We start from the raw sequence: 17,358 nt of genomic DNA on the forward strand, positions 1-17,358 counted from the left end.
TTTTGTACTAATTTAAATCCGCCCCAACTGTTAAGTAAACTAAAATATTGACTAACTAGAATTTTCATTTACTTCCCTATTATTCAGCCATTTATTTTAAAAAGCAACCAGACATTGTGACAATTTTTAAGGTAATAAAACTGAGTTGCATTAATTATACTTAAAATTCTATAAAGCATTGTATTACAACCGGTATCATTTGAACCCAATGAAAATAAATTACAATATTCTTTTCCCACTTAAACATTTTTCAGGTTCCAGGGACCTTAAGTATACCTACCTAATCTGAATGGGTTGGGAGTTTTCTCAGAGAACTAAACATATTAATGAGCTGTGGCACTGCAGGGTAAGCACTGGACCACAGGTCAGCAGTTCAAATGCACCAGCTACTCCCCAGAAACCTTATACAAGGTCACTATGAGTCGAAACAGATGTGACAGCACGTAACAATAACAACATTAATACAGAGAGATTCTATCTCTTACATCAGAAAACAAGCTTATTCTAAATGAAACAAACATGTAAGAGAAAAGGCAGGAGTATTATCACGAGCCCTGGTGTGGCACTATGGGTTAATGCACTAGATTGCAGTTCAGTTTGAACTGCAAGGTTGGCAGTTCAAATTCACCAGCCACTCCTCAGAAACCCTACACAGAGTCAGAAGCGACTGGATGACACTGAACAACAACAACATCATGAGAAAGTTCAAGAAAAATAATAAGGTGCGGGCAAATCCAAGTCGAAAAGTTTCTTCCCGAACACAGTACACTACTTACTTTCCATATCAACGAGAGAATATTTAAGAGCTCACACTCTATTACATCACAACATTGTTTATTATGTGAATTTTTACAGTACAAACAAAAAAATACAGAAATGCAATATATGAATACAGCTAAATGCAGAATGGTGCCTTTTTTTTTTCCCTTTAAGAGGCCATGATTCCCATTTCTAGTAAAGAGACTGCACATAGGTAGAAACAGGTTGGTCGTTAGCTTCACAATTTTGCCTAGAAATGATCTATAAATGCATTTTCCCCCTACTACTTACCATTAAGTGTAAAAAGGGAGTTAAAGGAAAGTTTCCTTGTTGGTTCTACCATATGAAAGATGCTATATTCTATTTTAGCAGGGCCAATATATGGAAAATATCTAAATTAAACATTATTACAAAAATGAAGCAATAATGAGATTTTGGCTAAAGAGGGTACTAAATGAGAATAATATATATTTAAAGAATCCAAACAAACAAACAAAAAATGGTTGTTATAAAAAAGCTCTAGGTGCATTGTAAGCATATAGTTTTTTTTTTCCATGTGTATTTTTAATCAATGGAAGTGTCAAAAATAGGATCAACTGTGTTAGACTAAATTACATCATTGTATACGCTGCACTGAATGGAACTTTTGTATTATAATTATCATAGAGAAGCATAGTTTGCATCATATTATGGCAATTTATCCTCAATGAAAACCTTCCAGAGTCCTTTTATTTTGGATATCCTGTAAACAATCAAACCACCAGAACATGATTGTACAACAGTAAAATGTTCTCTTGCATTAAACTGAAACATCTGTTTAATCAAAAAAAAATAAAAAAGGAAAACGTAGGAAAGGTACTTAGGGTTGTTACTTTCTAAGTACACAATAACCTTAGACAATTCAAGGCATCTTAATCTCCATCAAGAACAACAACAAAAAAAAATAATTTTTGTCATGCTGTTAAATCCATCAATTATGGATAAAACTGGTGCAAATTGGTCAAACGGATCCAACAAACACTGATGTCCAAGCTGGCATATTGGCAACTAATACATAACTGGTGGTCAATAGAGGGGGTTTAAAAGATCTTCCCTTTCTTCTTGTTCTTTTCCAAGGTTCTAAATGATTAAAGGAAAAAAAGATGAGTGATAATGTTATAAAACATTACAGATAACATGATTGGCTAACCCAACAACTGGGCTGGATTTTAAAATACCATTTTTTCATTTAAAACAATTACAAGATTTAGAAGTGACCCAAGAGGATGATACTCTTCTACAGTTTTTTCTTAGACAATTAAGATATTTGCCAAAATTTCTGTTAATCAGTAAATAATATGGCAAACTCTCACTTTTAACATACAAAATTCTTCCCAAACAAAAGAAGCATGCAAACTGAAAAGGACCAACTGAAATTAAATAGGGCACCCTTTTCTCTTACTGCCACTTCTTTCCTGAAATGCATGTGTTTCCGTAAATGTATTTTCCTTATTTTCGAGGATAAGGTTAATAGAAGGAGAGTATTACAGAAAGGAGTCCTGATGCGCTATAGGGTAACTGATAGACTGCTAACCACAAGGTCGGTAGTTCAAACCCACCAGCTACTCCTTGGAAATCTTTGATAGGGTCGCTATGAGTCAGAACTAACTTGACAGCAATTAACAACAAAATTATAGAACTGTCTAATCTTGAAAATCTTTATCAATGAAGATAAACTATAAATTTTCCGTTGTAAATGGGGCTTATGAGGAAAATAACATCAAAATACAAATAACTGAGTTCTGTATAAATTAAGAGAATGTAACTAGTAAGTTGGGGTCCTGGTGTGGTACAATAGGATAATCAGTGGACTGCTAACCACAAGGTCTACAGTTAAAACCCACTAGCTGCTCCACAGAAACCCTATACAGTGTCACTATGAGTCGGAACTAACTTGATGGCACTTAACAACAACTACTAAGTTATAGTAGACATTGTTGTTGTTGTTAAGTGCCATCGAGTCGATTCCGACCCATAGCGACCCTGTACAGGGTTTCCAAGGCTGCAAATCTTGACAGGAGTAGAAAGCCTCATCTTTCTCCCACGAGGTGGCTGGTAGTTTCGAACTGCTGACCTTAAGGTTCGCAGCCCGATTAGTAACCACTACGCTACAAGAGCTCCTATAGTAGACATTAGGTATCTAATATTTTAAGGATCTTGCCCTGAGGAAACAGTTTTGCAAAACTGAAACATACTCCTAAAGGTACACAAAGAATTAAGCATTGGGCTGCTGACCAAGGAGAAAGATGAGGCTGTCTGCACCTGTAAAAACTTACAGCTCGGAAACCTGATGGAACAGTTCTACTGTGTCCCATAAGATTGTAATGTGTTGGAATCAATTCAATAGCAGTAAGTTTGGTTTTTGGTGAAGGTATACAAAATCTTTCCAGCAGTGTTCTCTATGCTTGCCCCAAACAGACAACCACCATATGTCTAACAACTAGGGGTTGTTGTTATTGTTAAGCGCTATTGAGTTAGTTCCGACTCATAGCAACCCTGTATAGGGTTTAAAACCAAGGAACAGCTGGTGGTTTGAACCACCCATCTTGTGGTTTGCAGACCTGTTCTGAACCTTTGGGTGGGGGTGGGGGGAGGTCCTACAGAAGCAAGAAGTGACTGGCTTACAAGCTTTCAAGAGGAAACCTTAAAAAAAAAAAGAAGAGGGAACCTAGACCCAGAGGGCATGGAGCAAGGTAGAATCTCCACTGAGTAGTATCCAATCTATCTAGGCGGGACCGAGGAAAAGGAGATGTGGATAGGTCTCTTGTAATACAATGGTGAATAATTGTTATCAGGACTGATTGTGAGGGTTGGAAATGTAAATGTAGACGTTTTGTAGCAAAGGGAGGGGAGAGATTAATTTTGCAGTCTAGAAGCGGAGGTCCCTGGAACCAACAAGGGAGAAGAGCGGAGAACAGAACCCTACCCAGAGAAGCAATGATGCCAGAGATGGAGGCAGAGACGATAATGTGGAGAGATGGAGTGGCTGGATATTTTGGACCCGGAGAGGGAGAGGGCCTGAGTGCTGACGACCAGGGGGCAGGCTTGCAGGGTATACGCTGTGGTTGGTGGATGATGCATGGAGGGAGGGGATTGTAATCATGGCAATGAAACAATATATGATGGGATCAACGTGAAGCTAATGTTCTCACATGTAAACTATCACATAACTCACAATAAAGCATTAAAAAAAAAAAAAGATTCATCCACGAAAATAAATGTGCTTGGAATTTATGATACTGAGTGATAATTTTCTAATTGTTATTGTAAATATTTTTTGGTGGGGGTGTTTCTTCCCCAAGAAATAGGAAAACAATGGTTTAAAAGTCAATACAAAAATTTCTTAGCAATTTGATATTGTTACCTCGAAGAGTTCTGTTGTTCTAATATACGCTGCTGAGCTTCCCAGTTTGCTTTCTCATCCTCAAACTGACGACGTTTTTCCTCTAATTCTTTGTGCTGTGCTTCCAAGTTCTTTTTCATTTGCTCATGACGCCGTTGGAGCTAAACCACAAGAGAAAAAAATTGCACAATATATAAAACTGTTTCAAGAAATCAGGAACACAAGAAGTACGTTTCACCCAGCTAGAATAGACATCCTAATGTATGAATTTGAGTCCTAGTGATACCAATACCACCTGGAAAGCATTGCCTAGGATTCCTTCTACGAAGGACTTGCCAATTGAAAGATTAGCGACCTGAGAGAGTAACCTTAGGATGAACAGGAAGAAAGCATAATAGATTTACAGAGGTGAAATGCTTTAGGAACGCAGATATCTGATCTCAATTTCTTTTACTCATCAGCATTTTGGAATTTGGGCAGGGAAGACACCATTGAGCCCAGTGTATAGATGAGGGAGTATATGCAGTTTAAGCGACTTGTCCACGATCAAACCAGGACTGGGGCCTAAGTCTCCTATTTCCAAATTCAGAAAAAGGAGCTGGGGCTGGGGATGGGCAGGTAGTTAAGGACAAAGAGCTCTGAGACCACCTAGTCTGCTATTAAAAAAAGATTCCTAGGCCTCATCCCATACACACTGAATTGGAATCTGTTTTTTTTTAAATTAGTAATCTACATTTTCAACCAACCTGGTGGTCCTTCCAACAGTGAGAAAACAAAGCCATAAAGAATGCTGGCTCAGAGGTGGGAAGCACTTGTACAAAGGAACTGCAGAAACAAAGAGCATAAATCTAGTGGATTACATTTAGACAGGAGTCAATCCTGAAGAAAATCTGAAGTGACATCTTTCTGATGATAAGCAAATAAGTTTCTAAGAAAAGAGAAACAAATAAACACATCCCAAGGGAATCGTACATCCACCATTCAGAACAGCGGTTACTGCCGGGAAGGGGAGGTACACAAGGCAGGCTCACAGCTGCTGTCATCCTTTACCCTTTATGTTTTTGTTAAGTTCCGACTCATAGTGACCCTGTATAAAACCCACCAAGGAGTTGCTGGTGGGTTTGAACCACGGACATTGGGTTTAGTGCTTATCTTACAGTGCGCCACACCAAGTTGCATATACATAATTATCTTTGTGTTAACTGCATGAAAGTGAAAGTATAAGTCACAATCCCTCACACTCAAGAAATGCCTGGAGTCAGATGTTTTGAAGTTTAGAATTTTTAAGGTTTTAGAAACATAATATTATTTATTAAAGATGCATGCATTGTATTTTATAAAACATCTCCTAGGCTGTGCGGGGTGGTAGCTGCAATCAAACATATTATTATTTTTCAGTAAAATATGTAAATATATATTAGGTAAGGTTTTGCAGTTTTCTGAGCTTTTTTAGGTTTTGAAAATTGTGGATGAAGGATTGTGGGCAAAAATAAGACCTTAGACTAAGAATAAGATTAAGATTAAGAACAAATTTAAGACCTTAGACTAACTGGATTCAAATGCTGGCTCTACCACTTACCAGCTATGCAGCACTAACCAAGTTATTTTACCTTTCGTCTCATCCATAAAAGGGACCTTTACCTTGCAGAAGTGTGATGTGAACTAAATAGCATAATGCAAGGGTTAAGTCAAAAAGTACTGCTAGTAGGGTTCCAGTTCAGACATGCACAAGTTTATTCCAGCAGCATTTAAACATGCCTCTGCTATGAATGGATGGCTGCAGACCAGCTGTCTCAGTAATATACCTGTCTTAGTCTTGGCTAGGGTGCCTTCATAAAAAAAAAAAAGTCCAATTAGCATAGTGATTTCTGAGGGGGTCTGTTGGGTCACTTACATTCAAAATAGAGAGGTCAGTTCAGAAGTTATGTGACTGTTTTGGGATTCCAAAGAGGTAATGTTAATGTATTTTCTCAAAGGACATTCGACCACCACAGGGCTCATTAGGAACATGTTTTTAAAGGCAACTGAACACTGAATTGGTGAGAAAAAGAGAAGCCAGGAAAGTTGCACTCAGGAATTTTTTTTCCCCATTGTAACAATGCATTTCTTTTAAGGGTAGCAAGAGCTGTCCTATGAGAATTTTGTTGGAAAACTTTACCCAAACCACCCTAAGCCCTGACCTTGCCCTTTCAGATTTCTTTTTGATCCCAAAAGACATTTCAAAGAAATATGGTAAGAGTCCCTTAAAGACGTCCAAACTTCCATTTTGACATGGGATAAATTGAAGAGCATACAACCGTTGGAGAAATGGAAATATAAGTATATAGACCTAGATGAAGGATATATTGTGAATCAAGTTTCCCAACTGATATTTTTGTTTAGTAGAGATTTCTATGATTTTGCAGCAGCTTTTGGAGTTACTTTGTATGTGAGAGATGCTTAGTGCTATGTCAGATGCACAGTACACACATAAAACATTTATCAGCTAGGAGGGGCTTCAAAGAGTTCATGGTGAATTTCCATTTTCCCACAGACTTTTTGAAGCTCCCTCATATGTTACTGGCACTGTTATTGCTGTTAAAGCATTTTTCAAACTGGCATTCAATGGAACACTATGCTTCCTGATATCAGCAGCTCTGCTCTCAGCAAAACATTTTCACACAAATGCGTTTCAGGAAAAAACTGCATCAAGCAAACTTAAATGAGTTTCTTGACAGACATATGAGAGTGCTTTAAAAAGTTTGTGGAAAAACCCATTATCTTTTAATTCCATTTTCCCACTAACTTTCTGAAGTTCCTCATATTTACATATTTTTGCAGGATAAGCAATGGACTGATAACCACAAGGTCAGTGGTTCAAACCCACCTTGGGAACCCTATACAGGGTTGCTATGAGTTGGAATTGACTTGTTAACAACAACAACATATTTTATGAGGCTTTCCAAACATTAAATCTAGGATGTTGGTAAGAGGCAGGGTTCTACTAAACAAGATGGGCATGGAATGGACAGGTAACAAGACCTGGCTTAGGAATTCGGAAGATCTTGGCCCAGCTCACTTCACAGACCATTTCAATACCGAGAGCCTGTCCTTCAATGAGTTAGTTACTCAAAACTCTTGTTTTTACCATTCTCAGGAATCACAATACTTTGAAAGAGTCTTTCGACTATGGTTTCATAATTATGTTCTTGTAATATTTACTCTAAGGAGTAGGCGATAAAATATGTCTATACCAAAGTAAGTTAATTACTTCTAGATAATCAATGGGATCTAAATGTGGAGATAATGCAGCTGACTATGGATTACTCCTTGTTTCCCGCCCCCCTTTCCTTCTGATGAGTTTTCCAAATTATTAGCGAAGAAGGGGTAGAGAACTCATGTGGACAAATACAATAAAAGGCTAAAAAAAAAAAAATCAAAGGACTAAATTCCATACCTTATTGGAATAAACTCATGAAAAAAGTTAACAACAGTGAATGTTTTTATAAATTTAAATCAAAAAGGGTTTCAGTGTATTAAGCAGTAATTACAAATTCATGAGACTAACAATATGGATGTAATAAGACAGATGTGACTTTCTACATACAAATATTTTATTAGTGGGACAACATAAAACACAGAGATTTCAATAAATTTTATCACTAAAGGTTAGTGTAAAAATAATTTCTAGCACAATGATTAAGAAATCTATAAAGAGAAAACTTTCTCATCATCAGCTGAAGGGATATCGCCAGACACTAACTGTATGCCTCAACATCTAGAGGGATTTCAAGATAGTATGTCTGCTTGATGGGATGCTTGGTAACGCCCCAATGTTGCAAGACTGGGAATTATCCTTCATATGGAGTCCTGGCATGGCACTGAGGGTTAATGTGCTGGAATGCAAGGTCACTTTGAAACGCAAGGCTGGCAGTTCCATCTGACCAGTCACTCCTTGGAAACCCTACACAGGGTCGCTATGAGTCAGAACCGACTCAATGGCACTAACAACATACGTCATACAAATGTCTGGGTTATTATTTACCCTAAGAATAATTTTTATTCTTATATACATCCAATATCCTGTCCTCTAGTTTTCTTTTACCTACAGCTTTTATTTTATATCTCCTTACTGTGTATTTTCCATCCAAGTATCTACATATTCAAGTATATAACAGGAAAAACGAATTAAAATAACAGAATTTTTCCATGAACTTTTTGAATTCCTCATATTATTTTATTAGAAACACAGCACTTCCTCTTCTTTCTCAAATTTATTAAAGTATTATATTTATTTAAAATAATGTATAAAAAGGTTATGTCATCTAAGAATTTTACTCAAGGTGATATTTACTATTTAAAACAGGAACAGTGTGTCTATCTTAGAGCAGGCAATTTGAAGGTCAGAATGTTAACACTTATTACCTCAGCTTCAGAATCTTTCAGTTTCTGAACTTTTTCTTTGACCTTCATCTCAAACACCTGCTCCATCTCCATCTCCATCTTCTTCATCTTGGCGACATGCTCCCTCCTTTCCTCTTCCATTTGTGCCAGAGGGCTCCTGTCAAGTGCACGAAAGACAATCATGTCAGAAAAGGAAAACTGGGAAACCTCTGATAGATGTGAGTAGTAACAACTTTTTCAAAGCAAATTTCAAAATATTACTAGCATTGACATGCTCTTAAAATGACACAGCATACAGATTTTAAGTTTATGTGCAAATGGGCTATGAAAAAAAGATCTAGAAAAAAGAAAACTGTTAGTGGGATGTTTCTCTTGCATATTGAAACGAAAATGACAGACAAAAGAAACTTTAGAAAGGAAACATTTCCCAAACATGGTCAGAATGAAAAATGAGAAAACTGTTTTATTCTTTGTTTCAATAATATTTCCATTTTAGGGAAAAAAAAGAAATTTAGTTCATGAAGTTAATACATACAAAATATTTTAGTTCATTTAAAATTCCAAAGACAAGGCAGTCACCCAGTTGCAAATGAGTACCGTAAGTCTGTCTTTAATCAGAATTTGAGGATACACACAGTTCTTATTTAGTCAAATGTTTGTCTTAGTATATAGAATTGTGGTGCTGTAGTATAAGCACTGGACTGCTAACCAAAAGGCTGGCAGCTGCTTCTTGGAAACCCTTATAGTGTTGCTATGACTCAAAATCGACTCAAAGTCACTAAACAACAACATTCATAAGAAATACTTCCAAACCGCTCAACGTTTTCATGAGCAGCACAAAGCAGTATGTGCATTTGTTATTACAAACCACTGTATAATTTTAAATATTAGTTTTACAGCAGTTTGTTCTGAAGAGTTGTCTGTAAGTGGAATGTCCATATTGTTGTTGTATCTCAGGCAATGTCTGTACTACAATTTCTTCTCCTAAAACAATTATGGACAGTACAACTGTAAAGTTACCAAAACCACGGCCACCAAGTCGACTACAACTCATAGCAACGCTATAAAACAGAGCAGAACTGCTGCTTAGAGTGTGAGACTGCAAGTCTTTAAGGGTAGCAGACAGCCTCATTTTTCTCCTACAATTATATGCTGGTAGTGAAGTGCTATCGAGTCAGTTCTGACTTATACTGACCTTGTACACAGTTTACAAGGAGGGACTGGTGGGTTTGAACCACCAACCTTGGTTAGCAGTTCAGTGGTTCATACTACAGCACCCAACCATAGCTCCAATTACCTAGTTAGTTAACAATACTGCTCCTTAGGGTTTCTGAGACTATGATCTCTACAACAGCAGATGGCTTCATCTGCCTCCCGCCTAGGGACTGTGCGTTTGAAACACCGACCTTGTGCCCAACCCACTATATCACCATGGCATCTGAGGTTTCATGAGGTGACTAAAAATGATTCTGATACCTAAGTGAACAATTTTCTAGAAACTGACTGGTAGTTGTCCAGCTGTCTGCTACAGTAAAGATACATAGTCTCAGAAACTCTAAACAACGGTTCTACTCTGTCCCATGAGTCAGAATTGACTCAATGGCAGTGAGTTTTGTTCTATGTAACTATAAAGAGCCCTGGTGGCACAGTGCTTCAGCTGTAACTAAAGGTTGGTGGCTCAAACTCACAAGTCCTTCCACAGGAGAAAAATGCGGCAGTCTGTTTCTATAAAAATTACAACCTTGGGAACTCTATGTGGCAGCTCAACATTGTCTTATAGGTCACTATAGAGAGTCACTGTAGAGCTAAAAAAGAGGAGCAGCCCCAATGAGATGGATTTGCACAATGGCATTGTTAAGGATAGCACAGGATGTGGACAGTTTGTTCTATTATACATGGGGTTGCTAAGCTAACAACACTATGAGTTGAAATCAACTTGATGGCAATGGATCTGGTTCTGGATGGGTATGGTAACTTCAATGCCCTTATAAATTCATTCCACATAAATATTTTATTGCCTTAAGTTATACTGATGTTAGGTGGTTAAACCAACAACACACTAGAGATAATCACAAGCAAGTATTTTAGTAACTATTAATTTTTTAAATGTCAGAAAATACATACAAAGCAGACTTGATAGTAAAGGTCTATAGACTCAAATCTTTGCATAATGTGCCTCACATTTTCATGTTAGAAGTGTCTGTAGTTGAGCTGTATACTTCAGACACATTATCAGTAAGGGTCAGTCTCTTGGCAAAGCAGAGGGGCCAGCAAAAAAGAGGAAGATTCTCCCTTCCCCCCCCCTTCCCAATGAGATAGGCTGACACAGTGGCAGAAATAATGAGTTCCAACATAAAAACTGTGAGGATGGCACAGGCCAGGCCAGTGTTTCATTCTGTTGTGCACAGGCTCACTATGAATCAGAACTGTCTTGGCACTGAACAGCAACATACTTGTAAACACAAATGAAAGGCTAAGTATTAGTACCCTCACCCTCACCCTGGTGTGGCACTAGGAGTCCTGGTGTGGCGCTGAGGACTACAAAGTCTGTTTGAACCTCAAGGTCAGCATTTCAAGCTCACCAGCGGCTCCTTGGAAACCTTATACAGGGTTGCTATGGGTCGAAAACTGACTCAATGGCACTTAACAGTAACAACTACTACAGTTCCACAGTAGGGAAGAAAAATAGACTTTGACGTTGAGCCTCTGAAAGCTATTCCATACAGTGAGGGCAGCTTAAAAGAGGCAAGGCTTTCTTTGAATTTTGCTGATAAAGCATGTTTATTTAGATTCCCCATAAACAACTCTTGACCATTGAATTATACACATTAAATGAGTGAAATTTAATCTCAATAAAGCTATTTTAAAATTTAAAAATTACTAACTTTAAAACAAAAGTCAGGCTTTGGTTTTACTCTGATACGCCACATTCTGATTGCTGTGCTTTCTCCTTATTAAGCTAAATTACACTTGCTCATCACAGCACTCTTCTTTCCCATCCATGAGGAAGACAAGAAAGCTAGCTGGTATGTATTAAGCAAGACTGAAAAAGAAACAGACTACCAGAACAGTTATGTGGGAAAAGATGAGGCTTTCTGCTCCTGTAAAGATGGAAGGCTCAGCAACCTTTTACAGGGTCGCTGTGAGTCAAAACCAACTTAACAGCATTCAACACCATGACTACAAATTAGGTCTTAGCAAAAAGACGTAATGTCTTTTGTACTCGTATGTGATGTACTGGTATGAGCAAGATAATATTTTTTGTGTAATTACTGTAAATTGGAATAAATTGTTATTTAACTTGAGGCTATTTCTTCACCAAAAGAAAGCTTACTTTTATATGTAAATTTGACCAAATAAGCACTTAACCAGATCTAAAATTGAGCACCAAACCATAAAGACTTAGAAAAAGAACCTGCATTGAAAATGTGGGGTTAATTACAAAGTAAACTTTCAAGTATAAATGTGATTTGATTAGAAGCTGATGTAATCATCCTTCATAATATATTCCTCATACTTATATCAGGTGCTTTTAATATAAGGGCCTCACGCAGAGAATCTGTGAATGTCCCTCAGACTACACAGCAAATGAATGTGTTGTTTGAAATTTGTCTACAAAGTTTTTGACATCCTACTTTTAACAGCCCTGGTGGCATAACAGTTAAACTCTCAGTTGCTATAAGCTAGTAGTTCAAATCCACTCAGCAGCTCCATGAGAGAAAAAAACTCAGTGGTGTGCTCCCACAGAAAACCCAATGGGGCAGTTTTACTGTCACACAAGATCACTACCTAACTCGAAGGCAAAAATATCTAAAAAATGCTGATTCTACTTTATCCCTTGGGGTGGAGGGGGGGGGCGCACATAAGCAATTCATGTAAACACAAAATTCACAAAAATTTGCACCTGGAAAGTCTTACTACCTAAATTATTACATAAAATAAATTTGGAGTGGAAATAGGACACTATAAAGAAACATGAAATGATTTTCTCTGTAATTTTCTTCAGAATTCAAGATCTAAATAGTAAAGATCTGTACATATTAAAACTACTTATGTCTTTGGAAAAACAAATGACCACTTACATGCCTTCAACTGTGTCAAATCTAGAAGAACAAAAAACACAACAGACTTAGCACATGTATGTAACAAAAAACACAACAGACTTAGCACATGTATGTAAAGCAAGACACACTAAAAGCAGCAATGAAAGGCAAACTCAGATTTTACAACGAAATGAAGGCATAGGCCTTAAATAAAAGTTTATGTGAAAATTTATTAAGGCTAGTGAATTTATTTTCCATATTCTATTACTAACCCCTACATCAAATCATTATTAAATGTACTGAATAATTATCTTCTGACAGTCTGCTCAAAGCTCTAAATTTATTAAATATGTGTACTTTTAAAAAAGAATTTGGCAGTATCAGCCCTGTAAAAATTATTCGATTCCTGACCAAAAAACCCCTGATATTCAAAAAAAGGAAATGTTCATGCATATCTAAAATGCATTTCTGAAGTCTCTAACATGACAAAATGACCTTTCAGGTCTTTCAATTCTGAATTAGTAATCTGTGCATGCAATGTAGACAATGCATGAAAAATCACTCTTTACTTGCATTACATTTAGTGTTTTCTTTTTTTCTCAAGCAAAACTTTTTTTTTATATTAGATGGCTGGAAAAATCTTAATTTTAACACTGTCAGCTTGTTTTTTAATGGGGAAACTCTTTACTATCTATTTAGATCCTCAAGCTTATATATGTATGTGTCTGGGAAATTCAGAGCAATCTGCCCAAAGAAATGAAAAGGCCTAGTAAAAGAGAAAGAGGAAAAAAAAGAACTCCCCCCCCCCAATTATAACATAATCAGAATATTACACTAAATTCCCAAAGATATAATTCAGATACCATCCAGAAGTCATCAGACAAGTCAACACTTCATGTGACCTGACAAGGTTCCACTGTGTTTGTATGCGTATTACATCACCTCACAGTTTGAGTGTAATGGAGATGGCAATGCTGTACTTAAATTTTTTAAGTGTGGTCTTTTCTGAAGAACAAGTTATGTACATTTACATATTTCTGCTCCCATGGTTTGGTAAACTCACGATGTATGTATATATATAGCAATTTTCATTTTAAATATTTCAAAGACTAGTAAGAATTTCTAAAAATATATGGGAAAAAATATTCATTTTATTTTGTCACGTGAGAATATTAAAACAATAGAAAACAAAACCCAACTACTACCATTATATTTTCATGAAAGGGTATTTGAGCAGAGTTTAAAAGGTAATAGAATAAATTTAATTTTTTGCAACTTTTGAAATGTCAAAAAATGCTTTTTTTTTTTTTTTTGGTGAAAATAAATTATTTTGCAATGTACTAAAAAGAGTTATGAGGCTGATCAGCCTTGTATTTTGAGCCATTTAATAGGAATTTTTACCCTATTACCATCGAGTCAACTCAGACTGCTAACAACTCTACAGACAGAGTGAAAGTGCCCCATAGGGTCTCTAAGGTTGAAATCTTTACAGAAGCAGACTGCTTCACCGTTCTCCTGCGAAACAGCTGATGGCTTCAAACTGCCAACCTTTCTGTTATCAGGCGTGTGCTCTAACTAGTGCACCACCAGGGCTCCTCTATAGGAACTTCTTGTTGTTATCAAGTGGTGTCGAGCCAGTTCTGAGGCACAGAGACCCTATAAAGGGTTTCTGAGGGGCACCTGATGAGTTTGAACCACCAACCTTACGGTTCAAACTGACCTTTCAACAGTCAGTCTGTCTAGAGTTTATCCTACAGCGCCACACCTTCACTCTGTATCTTTGGGAGAACTAAGCATAGTTACCCATAATTAAGCATAATTTAACTAAGTATGCTGTTGCTGTTATGAGCCATTGAGTTAGTTCCAACCCATAGCAACCCTGTATAGGGTTTCCAAGGAGCGACTGGTGAGCTTGAATCACTGACCTTGTAGTTCAAACGGCTTTGCAGTCTGGCGCATTAACCCACAGCGCCACACCTAAGTACAGTTACCCATAAAGAAACTTCTTACAAATACATAGGCTGAAGGCTATAGTTAATAGAAAAATAACTAGCACATTGTTGCTGTTGAGTCATCTTCAACTCATAGCGACCCTGTATAGGCTGACCTTGAGGTTCAGACTGACCTTCCTACATAGGAAAGAGGTACTAGTGAGGCTCTGTTCCTAACTCAAATAAGACACCACGGTCATAACTGGTTTGAAAGAATATTAACAGATAGCCAAAGACAGATTAACAGCTCAGAATGACCAATAAAATGTGATTTTCATGTAAAAAGGTAGATAGGATGAAGCAGGTGAAACTGTTAAGAAGCAGTTTTAACAAAAAAGGATAGTCCTGTGTGCCTCAGGGGATCACTGTACTTCCTTAAAGTGAGCAACAATCTAGAATATGACCAACTCTTCTCCCCCTTTTCTTTATAACTTCTTGTTGAATACTCTTTGATCTGAGACGTGACCTTCCTTTCTGTTGTTCTCAAACACCTGCCAGGGATGGGCAAGAGACATGCTCCATGAGGGTGTGTATCACTTACTGTCCTTTTGGGAAAAGTCCGACCAGAAATACAAGGGAAAAACATGAAAACATACTGAAATTCTCCCATGGACTTTCTGAAGCCCCCAGTCTACCCTGGTGTTTCAGTATCAGGTAGGATGCCAGACCCTCATTTTAAGGTCAGAGCCCCACTTCTGTCCAGCTGCTGTGAAACCTGAAAGCCACCGAGTCTGTGATGGTGCCCAAACTCTCAACCCCAGTCCTCCTTTGGTTCCCGTGACTTGGTGGGTCTATTCCCCACATCTTGCCTAGTGTGGTTCTCATGGGGTATCAATGGAAAGATGCATTTCCCCGAATGCCCCTTCCCCAGCCTTGGCACTCTCAGCTCTCTTGGCCTGCAATGTCCCTTCACTGAGCAGGTTCTCATGGTGGAACTGGTCTTCCTTGAAGCTGGCTTAGCAAAACCAGTGACAACCAGGTGGTATCTGGTCACGCACTCACCTGAGCTATCTGCAGCGGGAGCTACCCGGGCCACACCCTGGGCAGCACCAGCCAACAGCTCATTTATAGAGTCCTCTGTGGGAGCTGCCTGGGCCATGTGCCCACCACGGACACAAGTGTTTGCACAGTATTCAAATCAAATAACGTCCTATTTCACAGAACACACTGAAGACATTAGGCAACACATATTTGTACTTTATAATAGGTGCAGTGATATTTGCAAAACATAGGTAATACCTGAATAGCTTCTGAGAATAGTACACACTTCTTCAAATTCTGACCTTGAGACTAATTAGGATCTGACAAGATAAGCTCAGCTACTTTTCCAGATTTAACTACATAATCAAATTCTTCTTTCAAGTCCTTCAAAATCTAGAACCAGTAACATTTCTAGAAAGGTATATTTTTAGACATACAAGTATTTTTATTTTAAATTTATGGTTCAGTAAGCTCTACAGCCTACCCAAAACTGTCTTATAAAACAAACTAATATGCTTTACTATTCAATGTTCAACATTAAAAATTGTTCAGTTTATAGGATCAAAGTGGACCAATGCCATACAAAAGTTAATTTAACCATACATTTTGAATATGTATATATATGCATAAAATAATATATAAGAGCAATGAAAAACAAAGCTCCATTATCAATCACTAGGTGAATAAACGATCTTATTATCAAATAGGTTTTTTAACATGACCAAAACTATTGTCTACTTCAGTGGTCTTCAAGCTGAGGTCTATATTTGTAGGAAGCATTCCAAGAGTTACCTGAGCATGCGTAGCTCTAAAGGAATCAACTTCCAGATAATCAACTTTCATACAATCTCTTGCCTAAAGTGACATGCCCTAAACCATCCAAGTTACAGACAGCCCTTCCCTCTCACTAAAAAAGACAAACCTATCTATCTCTTCCTCTCAACCATCTGTTACCTAAGGTACACACTGTTCCCAGTGACAAAGAAAAATCTCCTTCATTGATTAATTAAAGCACTATAGCATAAACTCATAGAGCAGGGCTGGGGAACCTTTTTTTCTGCCAAAATGTATAAATCATTCATGGACTATACAAAATTATCAACTTAAAAATTAAGCCTATTATATTTGGCCACATATTTAACTAACTAATACCTAATGTGATGACTGGAACTGCGGTTGCCTTAGCAGGGCCAGAACAAATGACCAGACCAGTGGGCCGGATGTTCCCCACCCCTGCCAGAGAACATCTCTATCTCTTTGTTATTACACGTATTTCTACTAAAGGCAAAGTTTACTGGTAGGTATTTAGAAGCTTGGTATTTGGGGACATGTTTGAAATGTTCTGAGTTCAAATACATAACTGACTAGGGTGACTGGAGTATTGGCAATTTTTGTTTAATGACTGTCTCTTCCATCCCAGACTCCCTACAGGCTCAACTGCTCTTCCTAGCCCCCACAACCATTATCAGAATGTACTGCTCTGGAGGCAGAATCCAATGAGAGCAATACAAACAAAACATCAGTAAGAAAGAATAAAACCACAGTGGCTTTCTTCATATATTCACAGTCACTCCTTTTAGTTATTCATGTATGTGTCCTTAATTATAAAGAAAAGCACTATCAACTAAAGCACTTTAAAGTTGCTTATGCTGATTTTGTTTTTTGAATTCAGTGGTAATGTTTTCTGAGATTGCTAACATTGTTTTATCAAGACACACTAGATGAATGCATAAAACTTCAGAGCAACTTTAATTCAAATTTAGTGTGCATTATTCACTGTGGGCTAATGCGTCAGACTGCAAAGTCATTTGAACTGCAA

The 17,358-nt window shown here is 37.5% G+C and overlaps 1 protein-coding gene across 3 annotated transcripts in view; it reads right to left on the minus strand.

The window, feature by feature from the left end:
- Positions 1 to 727: 727 nt before the first annotated feature.
- Positions 728 to 17,358, minus strand: part of SEPT7 (septin 7) — a 121,328-nt gene continuing 104,697 nt past the window's right edge. For 2 of the 3 annotated variants that reach the window (XM_006832134.1, XM_006832135.1), the window contains exons 12-14: positions 8,546 to 8,681; positions 4,163 to 4,302; positions 818 to 1,878 (exon numbers count right to left, since the gene is read on the minus strand). In XM_006832134.1, the coding sequence (XP_006832197.1) occupies positions 1,839 to 1,878; positions 4,163 to 4,302; positions 8,546 to 8,681 (316 nt within the window). In that variant the 3' untranslated portion in view covers positions 818 to 1,838. Of the gene's footprint in view, positions 1,879 to 4,162; positions 4,303 to 8,545; positions 8,682 to 17,358 lie in introns of all 3 variants that reach the window. The other variant, XM_006832136.1, reaches the window with a different exon arrangement.

This window comes from Chrysochloris asiatica, unplaced genomic scaffold (genome assembly GCF_000296735.1).
Source record: "Chrysochloris asiatica unplaced genomic scaffold, ChrAsi1.0 scaffold00006, whole genome shotgun sequence".
NCBI lineage: Eukaryota > Metazoa > Chordata > Mammalia > Afrosoricida > Chrysochloridae > Chrysochloris > Chrysochloris asiatica.